Source organism: Carya illinoinensis, chromosome 14 (genome assembly GCF_018687715.1).
Source record: "Carya illinoinensis cultivar Pawnee chromosome 14, C.illinoinensisPawnee_v1, whole genome shotgun sequence".
Lineage (NCBI taxonomy): Eukaryota > Viridiplantae > Streptophyta > Magnoliopsida > Fagales > Juglandaceae > Carya > Carya illinoinensis.
The window spans coordinates 7,806,194-7,820,539 of record NC_056765.1 but is presented as its reverse complement, the minus strand read 5'-3'; the positions used below and the strand labels follow the sequence as shown (position 1 = coordinate 7,820,539).

Genomic DNA, 14,346 nt, shown 5'->3' with positions numbered 1-14,346 from the left:
TGAATATATTTGATCAAATGTGTACAAATATATTTATAAAAAAATATATATTATAATTTATTATGCTAAAAATGTATTTATCCTTTATATATGTATATATATCAAAAGTAAGTTTATGTTAATAAATTAATATTAATGTTTATGTTTAAGATTAAAATAATTTATACGTTACATCAAATGTTATATTAAAAATTATAAAATTAATAGACTTACATAATAATATTAGAATTTTGTGTAATATTAATTAGCAATTTAGTAAAATATATAATATAATATAAAAAAATTATAAATATATATCAGTTCGTTTTAAGTTCGTTTTAAACTGGTTTTCATATTTTGAAAATGGGTACATACTAGTTTAAGACCAGTTTTAATTCTTAAGAATCGGTACCGCACTTTACCTCTTACAAATTGGATCGAATCCACCCCAACGTGTGGGGAAAAAAAAAATCTTATATATGCCGACAATCCTAAAAAGAATTCTAGCCACAATAAATTTTACAGAAATAAATTTACAACTAATATAACTTGACGTAATATACCAAATTATTTATTATTTAATATATCATATAAAAACACATCAGTGTCACTTTCACTATTTAACATCCAAACAACTATTTATAACCACTTATATATAAAGACTTTTGTTTGCAAACACATCCTCTTCATGAGTTGTCTCCACCAACTTTATATATAAACATTAAAAAACTGCCAAATATACCAATTATTTACTTTCGCGAACACTTATTTTATTTTATTTTATTTTTTGAATAATCACAAAAGTCTCAATATCCAAAGATATAATCAAGAATCTCTGGCTCATATAATCCTGGCCAGGAAATGAAAAATCAGGCTGCATGAGTCTGTATCCGTTTGTCTGTCTCTCTCGGCCTCAGGTGAGCGATCGATGAACAGGCAAATGCATGCGGGACGTACACGGGACTTGCTCCCCACCAAGAAATAATTATATGGTCCACGCACCTCCAAAGAATTCACTATTTATGTGGATATATAGATCGAGTTCATCACGCTCATGATATGACGTGTCCCTACGACCCACTAAATTATCAAATTATGGATAGGATAGCATCGAAAATGCAACCTAATTATAAACGATGAAGAGTAATTGTGGATAATTTGTTATATAGATCAGGCTACGTGGAGACAAAACTATGATTTCAATATTTTCTCGCCCTCTTATATAAATTATGACTTAAAGTCGATGGGTTAAAACATATCTACGTAATTTAAATGATAAGATTTGAAATTAAAAATTTATATTTGAAATTAAATTATATCGTATAAGTATTTTATTAAGTGTGCTGTACTCTACACACTGATGATTTGAAAATAAAATTTTTCATAAATAATATAAACAAAAATCTATTCATCATCTTTTTTATCATCATTTCATCATCTTATAATATAGTATTAAATAATAAATTTTTAAGTGAAATATAATAAATAATTTTTAATTATCTAATATCACATTATAGAATGATGAGAAGATCATCAAAAAATAAAATAATGACAAAAACAGTTTTTTGAGCGTGCAATCTGCACATTCTATTTTTTTAAAAAAAATAAAATTTACTATTAAAAAATTAATTTTTTCACATTGGTCTAAGATTATTTACCTACTTAACAAAATTCACAATATTTATACACTCTAAAACCTTAAATATGATTTCACATTATAATAAATTGGATGCTTGACATAGCGTGCTTTTTCTTCAACTTGTTTGTCTGTTTCTTGAGAAGCCATTTCATAATTATTGTGGTTCAAAAGTAAAGCGCATGCCAAAGTTGCTATCGTCTGGTTCCAACTTACTTTGCAAAAGGATAACGAGTTTTTAATTATGAGAAATGATAGTTACGTTGATGGTTCGTAAATGTAATATAATTATTTTTAAAAAAATAAATACAAAATTTATATGTAAAAAATTAATTTTTTAATAATAAATTTTATTTATTTTCAAAATAACTATACAATATTTATATATTTTACAATTATATATAATATTATTCTTTATATATTATCAAGTAATATCTCCATCAAATCAAACAATAATATTATAATTAAGATGATTTTTTTTTTATTTTTAAATTTTTGGACAATGACAGAGGAAAGGTTTTATCCCACAAATTTTAAATTCACGAGTAGCTAAATGGGGACCTCATGATTTTAATATTATTTTAGCACGAGGAATTTCAATCGAAAGTTTTTAGTACGAGAAATGCACGTGGTCACTTGGTTTTTTTCATTTATTTTAGTGATCAGAATTAAATGATAATACTATTTATTAATTTTCCATAATTGAAATATCTCTCTGGGCCCAAACACCAGGTAAGTCCGGCCTAATATTTGTATACATAACCCAATTGGGCCTTTTCTTTTCAAGCGGGGCCCAATAACACTGTCACCAACATGTATTATTAGACTAATTGCTACTTTTTATTGTATATTGTCATATTAATTGCATTTGTTGAAAATCGATTGAGATGAGATAACACTTGTGTATTTCGCCGTTTGGATAGACAAAACAAACCAACCGTAAAATTAAGATTGGTTTCCAAACCAGGCCTCAAGTTTGATTGTACATATAAATGTCTTTGAACCATTTAGCAGGTCCCAAAAAGGCAAAAAGTGTGACCATCTTTTTCTTTGTACAAACTACAAAGAAAAACAAAATCACACACAACTAACTGGTAAACCCACGAGTCCGAATATTAAAACTCAACCAACAACATTAGAAATATACTCACAACTAAGAGAATTGGTAATGGTCTGCCTAAATATTAATGTAAGTCTAAACTTCAACTAGATGTAAAAAAAAGTTTTTACATTAGACTAGCCAAAAGTCCAAAGCTCAACATTTGAGCTACAGTAAATTAAGAGGACTCTCCATTGTTGGTGAGTTACTATTCAACCTCTATCTAATTATTTTATTATTTTCATCAACTTCTTCCTCTCTCTCTCTCTCTCTTTATCACATTGAAATAAATTATATAAGTACTATATTGAAATAAATTACCACATTTTACTTTTTAACAAAATTATTAGCTAATATATGAAATATATTTGTAAAATATAAAAAAAAAATTAATCAAATATTATTAAAATATATAATATTATATTATTATTTTACATTTAAGATGGCTAGTCCAATATAAAGACTTATTTAGTTAAAAATTGATGTTATGGCCAAAATGTGAGATTCTAGCCAAATTTTAGAGTTGACAATAACTTGACTCTTGTGAATGCCAAGATGATCGTGGCGACAAACCATACATATAGAGTGTCCTGTATGATCATTAATATAAAAAATATTTTAAAAAATAGTACGTTTCCATCCTCGCAAGCCCAACTTCAGTAGTGTGTTGGGTGTGTTAAAAAATCAATGATAAATTTCGATTCCTTGCACGCCACCTTCCCATTACGGGTTACCGATGAAGAGGGCGTCCGGGAGGTGCTAGTAGGCCGAAGCAGTAATGCCAATATTTTAGTAATGAGGAGGCAAATAAGGCTTGGCGTTGAGGAACTTATGATTTATGGGCACAAAATCATGGGACCAACACAAATTAACAATCCACGATACAAGTAACACATTATATCTCATACTCGTGATCTTGAATATATAGTATATAATTTTGTTTACACAGCTTTAGAAGTTCAATATATATATATATATATATCCGTATTCTCATCAACATATATTCCCAAAGTAGCTCATTAACAACACTAATTCCCATTGTAAGCATGCAATTAAGTAAGCACACCATATCAATTCATGGCATGTACAACCTATTGCCACATTTGCACCTCCAAGCTTCGGGATAATACTCAGCAGTCACCGGTGTTCCGGGTGGCACTGGCACGTGGACCGGTTTGCACGGCGTGCACTTGCCGCACTTCAACATGCATCGCGGTGGCGATGATCCAGGCCCGCCCAAAAACCTCCTTGCCAAGCTCGTTGATGTCCTCCAGGCTAGTGACACAATGCTCTCCTCCTCTGTTCTCTCCCGATCGGATTCCTGTCCAATACATAATTAGAGTTACCTAGACTTCGATAAAAGAGGACAGAGTTTCGTCTTGATAAGCGCTAACGTGCGCAGTTGGTAATAATGTACACTCCAATTTTATTTTACCCAACCAGGAAAGAGTCCCCAAACGAGCAAGATTTTTTTAAAAAAAATTATATTTACAGTACTATGTAAAGTCTAATTATTTTTTTAACAAAAACTACTAATGTGATTAGTTATATTTTTTTAATATAAAATAATTATTTTAACTAATCACATTAATATAATATACAAAAAAATATACACATATAACTGCAAGTAACACAACTCTTTTTAAATAATTGCTGCATCACAAAGTTTGAAAATCTTAAAACGGTAACTACCGTTGCTATCTACCAAAGGTTTTCCTTAAATGGGCGTCCGCTTTATACGACACGTTTGAGACCTTTAGATTAATCGAGCCTAATAGGACAATGACTTCTCTCTGAGCTGGGTCGCGGTGAATTAATCAAGGACCACTCCTACCTCTGAGTGCTACTGAATTATAAGGAGCAGCCGGCTCAGACTGCAGCTGTTTTAGCCTCTTGCAGGCCTTAGCTCCGCTCCTATTTTGGCGCATGCTAGACGTATACAACTTGTTTGAATAAGGTTGTGAGAGTGAGTTATTGAGTAAGCAAGAGAATAAGAATCGTACCACCGACTCTGTTTTTTCTTTTCCTTTGTTGGAATAAACAAACAAAAGATGTGTACATTGCAATTCCAGCTTCATCCAAGACCGTACGTGCTACTTTGACACGACAAACAAACATTAATGGTAGGTAATTCATGAACCATGTTCTTCAATCTAAGAAGTAGAGGTGTTAGTACAAGATCATATAATGAACCGCACCTGTAGAAGTATTTGATCAGCTTTAGCAGACATGGGACACGTGCTAGCTGCGTGTGAAAATGAGAATTTAAGTTCAATATATAATGAAATCAGATTCATCAAAATAATTAAGAGGTGGGTATTTCATGAAAAGCAGAGAATTAAAGAAGATGAAACCAAAAGAGAAAATGAGTTAAAGATGATGGATTTCTGCATACCTTCACATGTAGGTTTGGAGCCGATACTGCTGAACAGCGCGCAAAATGAGAAGAAGAAGATGGAGATACAGTAGAAAATAGGGGGTTTGTTTCTGGGCCTCGGTCGACTACTTCTCTTCCACTCCATGAACAAGAAGACAGAACTGATCAGGAAACCCTATAATAATAATAATAAGAAGAAGAAGAAGAAGAAGAAGCTGATCAGGTTTATGATATCCGCGTCTGCCTCGTTTTGATTCTCTTCGATCGATGTTGGACTTTAGAATACAAGCTATAGACTAAAAGTCACTTTGGATTTCCCACGTTCCATGCAACTCGTCATCCCGAGCCAACAACTAAAATCACAGCCCTTAATATGTCTTAAATCACAGCAACCAACCAATATTTTCAACTCTCTCTCTCTCTCTCTCTCTCTCTCTCTCTCTAGAGCTCTGTGTACTTTTTGGGATAAGCGAAATGGGGAGTGGTTGTGGTGGAGGTAGAAAAAGTGGTGATGGCACGGCTAGTTCAGATAAGTTTGACAGGGAAAGTGTTGAGAGAGAGAGAGATAGAGAGAGAGAAGGGAGGGAAAAAAAATAGTGAATCTATGAGGATCCTCCTTACTTAAGATTTACCGGTACTGGATTCTGTTGCAGGCTTTCTTCTCTGTTTTTCAGCTATTCCCAAACCCAGAAATACAACGACAACTCCTGATCTACCTCTGCAGCCACACCTTGCACCTCACTCTTCTCTCCGGCCCTCTCTTTTTTTGTTAACTATTTCTTCCTTTGTTCTTCACTTTCTGCTTCAATTTTCACGTCTTCTAACAGAGTATATGTGTTTTATTTTCATTAGTGTTATATTCACCAACCCAATTTTTTACAGTTAAGATAAACTCAACATGAATGTAATGATCAGAGGCTATGGCAGCAGAAATATAATCCTGGAAGACCATTTTTTTGGGTTTTCTTTTTTTTTTTTTTTTTTTTTAAGATTTAAGAAAATGGGTGAAAAAAACTCCATTTAATTTATCGTTTTATGTTTTATGAATCAGTGCGTGTCGCGTGAAGAGTAAATAAAAATGCTGTACGTAAAAATTAAAAAAAATATACATACGGCCAGGATCTGTACCATCGTACATTGCATGTGTTGAGGTCATTGTGATCATTAAGAGTGATAGAAGAAACGCATAAATTTCAAATCGAAGTACTGTAAAGTGAGATCAAGCATCCCAATTATCTCCGCCCACTGTGGGCCGCTAGCTGTGACACAAAAACGACGGAACATTTCAGGGATTCCTCCGCCATTGGCGGCATCAATCCTCCTCGGATTCCATAGGCCAAAGGGTGTGGACAAATAATCCAAACAGGAACCGTGGAAGAAAACAGTACTCAATGTTCTGATCATCAGGGTTTGACATGTTTTACTGTTACTGCACAACCTCATGACATGACTGACGATTACACCCTGTTTTTCCACACTAGTTTTCCACTTGCTCCTACAGACGGTAGAAATCCCCCTCCCACCATTTTATTCTCTAACTTTGCATGTCTGTCCTTGTTGTTGGAGACTTTGGGGTACGTGCCCTTCATAACAATTGGATTTTGTCGACCGGTACCTCGCCCGCGGTATAAGTGAGAAATGTGGGGGTGATGCAGGACCAAACGAGGACAAGAAGTCATCACAATCTTGTAGGTAAACTCAAGCTAGATCATATTGGAATCGTTGATCATTTAATCATGTTCTAGTTAAATTACCATCTCGAAAGTATATTGGTACTTAATTATGTAATTGAAATTTGCATAAAATATGAGTTAGGGATTCATATTCAAGATAACTATTGCGATATCATGTAAGAAGTTTGAGTTATTCTAGTTGAAAGTAGTGAGATATTTTTCAGTATCTTCGATATGTTATAAATTAATTTATAAAAAAATTTTAGAATTATTTTTTATAAATTAAATTATATCATGTTAGCAGTAATATATATCCTCATCCTTTGACTTGAATAAAAGATTTACATTTATCAACAAGGAGGCAAATACAACAATCTAAACCAGTGTTAGTGGGACAGGGATCCTATTTCTTGTATGTGACCCAAAAAATCCCATTTATGTATGACATTGAAATCTGAACAACAACAACAATAATAATAATAATAATCTTGGATTGTGGACATGTTTGGAAGATGAGATTCTTGTGCTAAGAGCTTAGAAAAGAGGACAATTAAAAAAGCCATCACAGTGCACGTTTAGCTTTCTTGACCTTTGTGCTCAACACAAATGGATGAATGAATTGTTGCAAGCGTGCAGCATTTGCCGCTGTAGACTTGGAGAAAATGAAGTCTCATGTACAACTTGTTCTCACGCTTTTGTTCTTATCTTGGAGGCCTCTAGTGCCTCTTTCTTTCCATTTCTATCAACAGCCCTTGTCTCCCATATAAGGTTAAGTTACCTATAACCTTGTGTGTTTGGGACATCGAAATTGACCGCTGCCCCCACCAAAAGCTTTTGGGGTCGACAGAGGACCGAGGTTATGGTATATGTGAGGCTGACATCTGTGAGTATAACTGTCCTCCCTGACGGGCCTCTTCTCTCAATTATTCAACCTTGCATAAAGCTGTCAGTCTTATATGTTTTTCTGGATTTGATAGACGGGACATGTGTTGAATTTTATTCTGAAATACTTCAGTAACAAAGTTCGAAATTTGGAAAAATTTTGCAGGCATGCCCCGGTAAAGGGATAGGAAGAAATAATTTATTTTTGAAATGAGATACGATGATATCATATAAATAAAAATTAAAATTAAAATTAAAAATTAAAAATTAAATAAAATATTATTTTTATATTGAAATTTAAAAAAATTAAATCATTTATTTTATTATATATATAAATTTAAAAAAAAATTATAATAATTAAAATGAAATAAGAAGATATAAAAATTTTGTGAAATTGAACAAAAATCACAAGGCTGCAAAATGCTTGTATTGCTCTTATTAGCGCATGAATTTAGTACTAACATAATCCAAAACCCGTAACAAACAAGACAGATGATGATCTGTGGGCACAGGGCTTATGGTGTATTGTCATGTTCCTTGATGGCAGCATAGTTTGCAAAAGATGTCTCTGCTATAGCTATGTGGAATTGAATCATACTAGTACATAGGTGGGGTAGCATACACATTTGTGTTAATGCCTAGTGAATAGGTCCCCCCTCCTCTACACACACTCTCTCTCTTTATTTGATTTGGATAATTATGTTAATCTTATATCTTGTTATGTCAAACGAGTAATGATTTGTAAAAGTTTTAAACTTAAAAAACTTATAGACTTAGTTCATCTTATAAAATCAGTTTAAAAAAAATTACTCTAACTTTATAAACATATTCAAAATATTAACTATAAGTAATGTGTAATTTATTCCTTAACACTCATCCTCACGTGCAGATCAATATTTTTCTAATTCTTACCACAGGATAAATAGTATAAATCTCATTCATTATGTGACAGATTTTGATATTATAAAAAAATTTATAAATCTAACTCATCTCATAAAATTAATTTAAAGAGAGATTTACTCTAATCTTATAAATATATCTAAGATCTTATTCACAGACAATATAAAACTTACTCTTTAACATAGACCATTGGAAATATGTTTATAAAAAAAGTAGATCACACCGTAAAAAAGAGTTTAAAAAACATTTTATCTTTTAATAAAATCTATTTTTTAACAAAACATCGCACAACTAACATTACTGTTCCAGATATATCTATTAACGTAACACATTTTGAATGCCTATCTATTTAAGAAGTAGATATATAATTATTTTTTAAAATATGTCACATCAATAATTACGACGGAAAATAATAACCTGTAAAAATTAAGACTGTTCTATTAGTTTGGCGGGTCATGCTAGAGCCGCTGGTGGCTCCCGGCCGGCTCTAGAATTTTTTTTTTTTAATTTTTTTAAAATTATTTTTTAATATTTTTAAATATTTTAAAAAAATATAAAAAAATTTATAATAATATTAAACTTCTTTTTCTTAATCATAAAGATTAAAAAAAAAAAAAAAAAAGGCCAGCGGTGGCCTAAATAATTCCCTATTTTGGCAGTTGGCTCTATGCGTGCCCATTCCCCAAGACAATAATGATATGAAATTAACATTTTTTTTTTTTCCTCTTTTCTTAAGTTCACGTGCTTCCTCGATCTTTTTCTGTACCTAGATTTAGGGCTCTTCATCGAAATTTTAGATTGGGTATTTGAATATATCTTACTCGGAATTCAGATTTTAAATTTAGATTAGATTCCAAATCGGATATACACGAGTTTTGACCCGGATCGAAATTTAGATGAATTCAGATTTTAACAACCTAGAATTTCAGATTTCAGGTTGTACTTATTTTTTTTTTTTAAACAGAAGCTATATTATTACCTTATTTTTCAGAAAAATATATTGCTGAAAATCTTTTTCTTTTATTTCCTTTTTTTTATGTTTATCTAAAAGCCTATATTCTATTACAATTTTTTTCAAGAAAAAATTTTAAAAAACAGTTTTTTATATATAAACTAATTATCTTTTTAATTAAATGCATCTAAAAAATAGTAATTCAATATTTATAATATAAAATGCATGCAATACATAATTCCACTCACTTCATATTACATTATTTGGTATATTGATCATCTTCAGTCCAATCAGTGGAGTTTCTGCAATACTCTGCCATATCTCCTTCACTGCTCCAGTTGAATCTTCATAGTAAAATTATCAACTCATCTAATGTTGAATCTTCCATTTGCCATTCAGAGAATACTAACTGACCCCAAAACAAAAAAAAAAAAAAAACACAAAATCGTTTATGTTTCATACATACCCACAGATAATTAAAGGAAGAAAATCCAAAAATCTAATCATCAAAGCAACCAGATCCAACCCAAACTTCCTAATCAAAAACTTAAAAAAAATGAACAAAGAAAGAAGGCTAGTCAAAGACCCATGGATCCATACCAACCAAAGTTCTAACACAGCAAATCCAATCAGAACACCAAATTAAAATAACTAAAACAAAGAATAAACACACCAAATATGCCAAAAAAGTTTCTTTCTTCCTCGAGTTGCTAAAAATGAGAAATAGAGGAAGAGAACCATACCGATGGAACCAAAAATTACCAGGCATCAACGATACCCTTTTGAACAACAATGTTTAGGAGAATCAGAGGCTTAGATCCATAGGCTTCGATGAAAAGCTTTAGTTTTCATGCTTAGAAGCAACTCAAGTTGGATACCAAACTCATCATATGTATAGACGTTCCTTGTTGCTCAAAATAGAGTTTAATTAGAGTAAAAAGTACATAGAAACATCATACGTATTCTACTACTATTATGTGCTAAGAACCTTTATCAAAAAAATCAGTTGCTAGTCAACCTGCAAGGGGTTTTGTTTCTCTAGAAATCTAGGCCCAAAAAGATGAATGAAACATCAATTGAAGTATATGTACTAACCCTTTGCAAATCTGAAACATCAAGGGGTTTTGTTAGATCTCCCCGATAGCCACCAGTATCCACTGATTTGGGATCATTTGCTAATCTGGAAAAAGAAAAACCAAAACAAAACAAAACACCCATAAAAACCCCATCCGACAGCTTCCAAACCAAAACAAAATGCAGATCAAAACAAGCAATCCCATAAAAATTTTCACGCTATTACAAAGAGAACAAAGGTACTCATAAAAAAGTTACAAATCTAACCCATAAAATAATCCTCAAACATTCAAACATTCTCATCAAAACAAACCCAAAATCAACAATGAGAGAAAAAAATAAACAGAGAACAAGAAATACCTGTGGATGAAAATGACGCTTTGATCAGCAGAGGCTAGGGTTTCGGCGTGAGAGAGATAGAGAGAAGAGAGAGCGAGGAGACAACGACGAAGACAACCACAAAACAGAGACGACGCTTTGATCGGCAGAGGAAGCTAGGTTTCGGCACGAGAGAGAGAGAGAGAGAGAGAGAGAGAGAGAGAGAGAGAGAGAGAGAGAGAGAGAGAGAGAGAGAGAGAGAGAGAGAGAGAGAGAGAGAGAGAGAGAGAGAGAGAGAGAGAGAGATGAAATGAAAGGAAGGGGGGGCAGCGGCTGAAGCTAATGGAAAACCCTAGAAAATAGAAACGGGGTGATAAATAAACCGGGTATCGGATTTTAAAACCGGAACTCGGGTTAGACAACTCATATCCGAACTGGATAGGTCCGGGTTCGGATAGGTCCGGATTTTGCAATACGGGTTCTGGCCCAGATTCAATCCGGGCCGAAAATCCGGAACCGGAATCCGGTTATCCGGGTTCCGGACCAGGCCCCAGTTGAACAATCGTACGTGGATCTGATCAAACTCATGAAAGGTTAGAGTCCACACGTGAAAACCATACGTTCATGTTTCACAATCTTCATTTTAAATTGAATAAAAAAATGCATTTTTATAACTCGAAAAGATATTAAGATATAAAATTCATATATTAAGAACAAAATTGTATAAGAAATCAACCAGCCAAGTTTTTTGACAAATCCCGCGCATTTTGAAGTCAAGAAAAAATATAGGTGTTTTAATTTTTTCTTTTAAGTATAATAGTTATCACAACAAATATTATGTTGACACATCAAGCTTGCAAGTAGCATAATTACTATGATAAGTCTCATCTTCTTTTATTATTGCGTTGAATGTTATTTATTACAGAATGATTATCTTTTAGTTTTCTCAACAAACACTTCCATGTATATTTATGAGAAAACATATCATTTGTATTTTCATCACCCATTTTGAAAAATGATACTTTAATTTCTGCTATATTCTTAATTAGAATCATTCTATTCACAAGTTAGAGTGGAGAATACACTATTTAGATCGTTGATATGACACGATTTGATTTGCAAGATCCAAATTTTTAAATTTTTCTTAAAAATTAAATCTTGCCACATCAATTTTAATATACAAGGTCTACTATTAACGTTGTGTTTTATATACTTTTAGGTCAGGTTCCAACGATTCAAATTTTCAATTTTGGGTTTGCATATACAGAGGAAACACAAAAAATTAGAGGCCTTAGTAGAAGTTGGAGAGTTTCTGATGTTTAAATTAGTATCCTCTTAATAATTCATGTAAGAGACTATAAGGATCAGTAAGCATTCTTCGTACCTTGGGACTAACTTTTATACTAGGTTTTTGGGAGTCAACTGTCTATATCTTGTGTCAGGGGAATCCCTTTAACAGTTTTTTTAGTTAAATTTCTTTAATGTAGTATGGCTTCTGAGGTGGTGCAATTAGTGCAGCTTGACTCTATATCCCTTCCATCCTACGGGTATACGCTCTTAGACGGTTAGACCCCTTCTCCTTTACCTATAAGGAGATAAAGCGCTTTCCAAGTTTTTCGCCTACCTGCCGGTATAGTACTGTCTGAGGTTAGGCATCATAGGAGGATATTGATGTGATGTGTCCCTTTATTCTTTGTGTTTTGAGAATTTTCCAAGTGATCATGGCCATAAATCGGCCTCTACTACAAGGGTGGAGATCTCTAATGAGCTTAGGGGCCATTTATCGGCCCGACGCTTTATGTTTGAGCTTGTCTTTCGGATCTTCGGTTCAAGGAGAAAAATCCACTTACATGTATTTTGCAATGGCTTATAAATATAATTCATCCCTTAATAAGTACCATATCTTCATCAAATAACACGAATTTTAAGATGGACGAAGAGAAAACATAGATATTCATATATCTCATTTTAACAAATGATTATCCATTGCATTTTTTAGTATTGAGATGGTGTAACATGTTAACAATGAAAGTTTAACCATTCGTTCACAAAAAATTATAACGAGGAGTAAATATATTTTTATTTTATCTTTTTAGGATAAGAGAAGACGCGCGACATGAGAGTAATCTCATGGTGGTTGCTTTTCTCTTCCTCATCAAGAGTTAATAATAGTGAAATGATTTAAGTAAATATATTTTAATAAATTTTAAAAAAAATAAATAAAAAAATTAAATAAAAATATTATAAAATTTAAAAATTGTTTGAATATAACCTTTTAGTATTATTTTTATTTAAAAATTTGTAAAAGTCGTATTAATTCTTATGTTGAAATAAATATTTTAAAACTTATTTTATATTTAAATGATATTTAAAAATTAAATTATGAAAAAATTTGAAAATTTCGAGAATTTTTATAGTATCCAGGGACATTAGCCAGCTTCTCGTTGACATGAAAACTTAGTAAAACTAAATAAATATATTAATTCAATGTACCTTATTAATACGTTTTTTTAATGTTATTAGAGCATTGACTTGGATTGGATACATTTCTAATAAAATTTTAAGAAGGCATGCTAGCTAATTTAGTTAGCTTATTTCAAGTGCATTTTATATTGGATTAGTTATAAGTTTGAGTAAATGATTAAAAAAATATAATATATATGTTATTTTTTATTTTATTTTATTTAGAAGTCATATTTTATAAATTCAAAGTCATATTTATTATTCTATTGCATGTTATGTAACAATCATTTTTATCTAATCTTATTCCAAAATAAAATGAAGTTAATGATTAATCAACATACAAAATAAATTCTACCAAATTACAATATAACCATCATTGTTCCATAATACTTAAACATTTATTAAACATAATAAAATTATTCCAAATACCTTAGTTCATACAAAAACAAAGTATCCAATCAACAATACTATCATGTTTTAACCGAAACCAAACTTAAGTTTGCAAAAAATGGAGAGTGGAAATAAATAGATAATCCAATGCTCATACATTTTAGCCCATTTCAGTTAGATTTTACAATCCTTTATATTTTATAGACTCCAATGCGAATGCTCTATGACCTCGTTTGGAAGTAGGATTTAGTTGAATTTAATTTTAAGAAAAATTTAATATCTAAATATCTAACTCTCAAATTATTAAATTTATCTTAACTAAAAACTTTTTAACACGTGAGACCCATAACTTTTTTTAACTTAACATCTCTTTACACGCATGACTCATAATCATTTTCAATTTCCTATAAATATAATTAAACTTATTTTATTATATAAACTCATTTTAACTTTTAAATATATCTAAGTTTATTTTAAATGAATTTCATAAAATTCATTCTATCATTTTAATTTATTAATCTTTATAAAGAACTTAACTTATTTTAATTTAAGTAAACGTTTAAAGTGAATAATAACGAATCCAATGCATAAAAATATAACTAA

The 14,346-nt window shown here is 31.4% G+C and overlaps 1 protein-coding gene across 2 annotated transcripts; it reads right to left on the bottom strand.

Moving 5' to 3' along the window:
* Positions 1–3,596: 3,596 nt before the first annotated feature.
* Positions 3,597–6,025, bottom strand: LOC122293316 (EPIDERMAL PATTERNING FACTOR-like protein 6). 2 transcript variants are annotated; one of them, XM_043101858.1, is made up of 4 exons: positions 5,110–6,025; positions 4,913–4,959; positions 4,718–4,807; positions 3,597–4,035 (listed from the first exon to the last, which is right to left on the bottom strand). In XM_043101858.1, the coding sequence occupies exons 1-4, from the start codon at positions 5,234–5,236 to the stop codon at positions 3,790–3,792; spliced, it is 510 nt and encodes a 169-aa protein (XP_042957792.1). In that variant the 5' UTR covers positions 5,237–6,025; the 3' UTR covers positions 3,597–3,789. The 2 variants fall into 2 exon arrangements, with proteins under 2 accessions (XP_042957792.1, XP_042957793.1); XM_043101859.1 differs by lacking the exon at positions 4,718–4,807 and having other exon boundaries at positions 5,110–6,011.
* Between the last annotated feature and the right edge of the window lie 8,321 nt (positions 6,026–14,346).

Bases quoted from the DNA above. Each gene is read 5' to 3' on its own strand.
- LOC122293316 (XM_043101858.1), bottom strand. From the start codon at position 5,236: ATGGAGTGGAAGAGAAGTAGTCGACCGAGGCCCAGAAACAAACCCCCT. The intron at 4,808-4,912 runs GTGCGGTTCATT...GTGTCAAAGTAG, and splicing joins CTGATCAAATACTTCTACAG to CACGTACGGTCTTGGATGAA. The intron at 4,036-4,717 runs GTACGATTCTTA...TGTATTGGACAG, and splicing joins AAGAAAAAACAGAGTCGGTG to GAATCCGATCGGGAGAGAAC.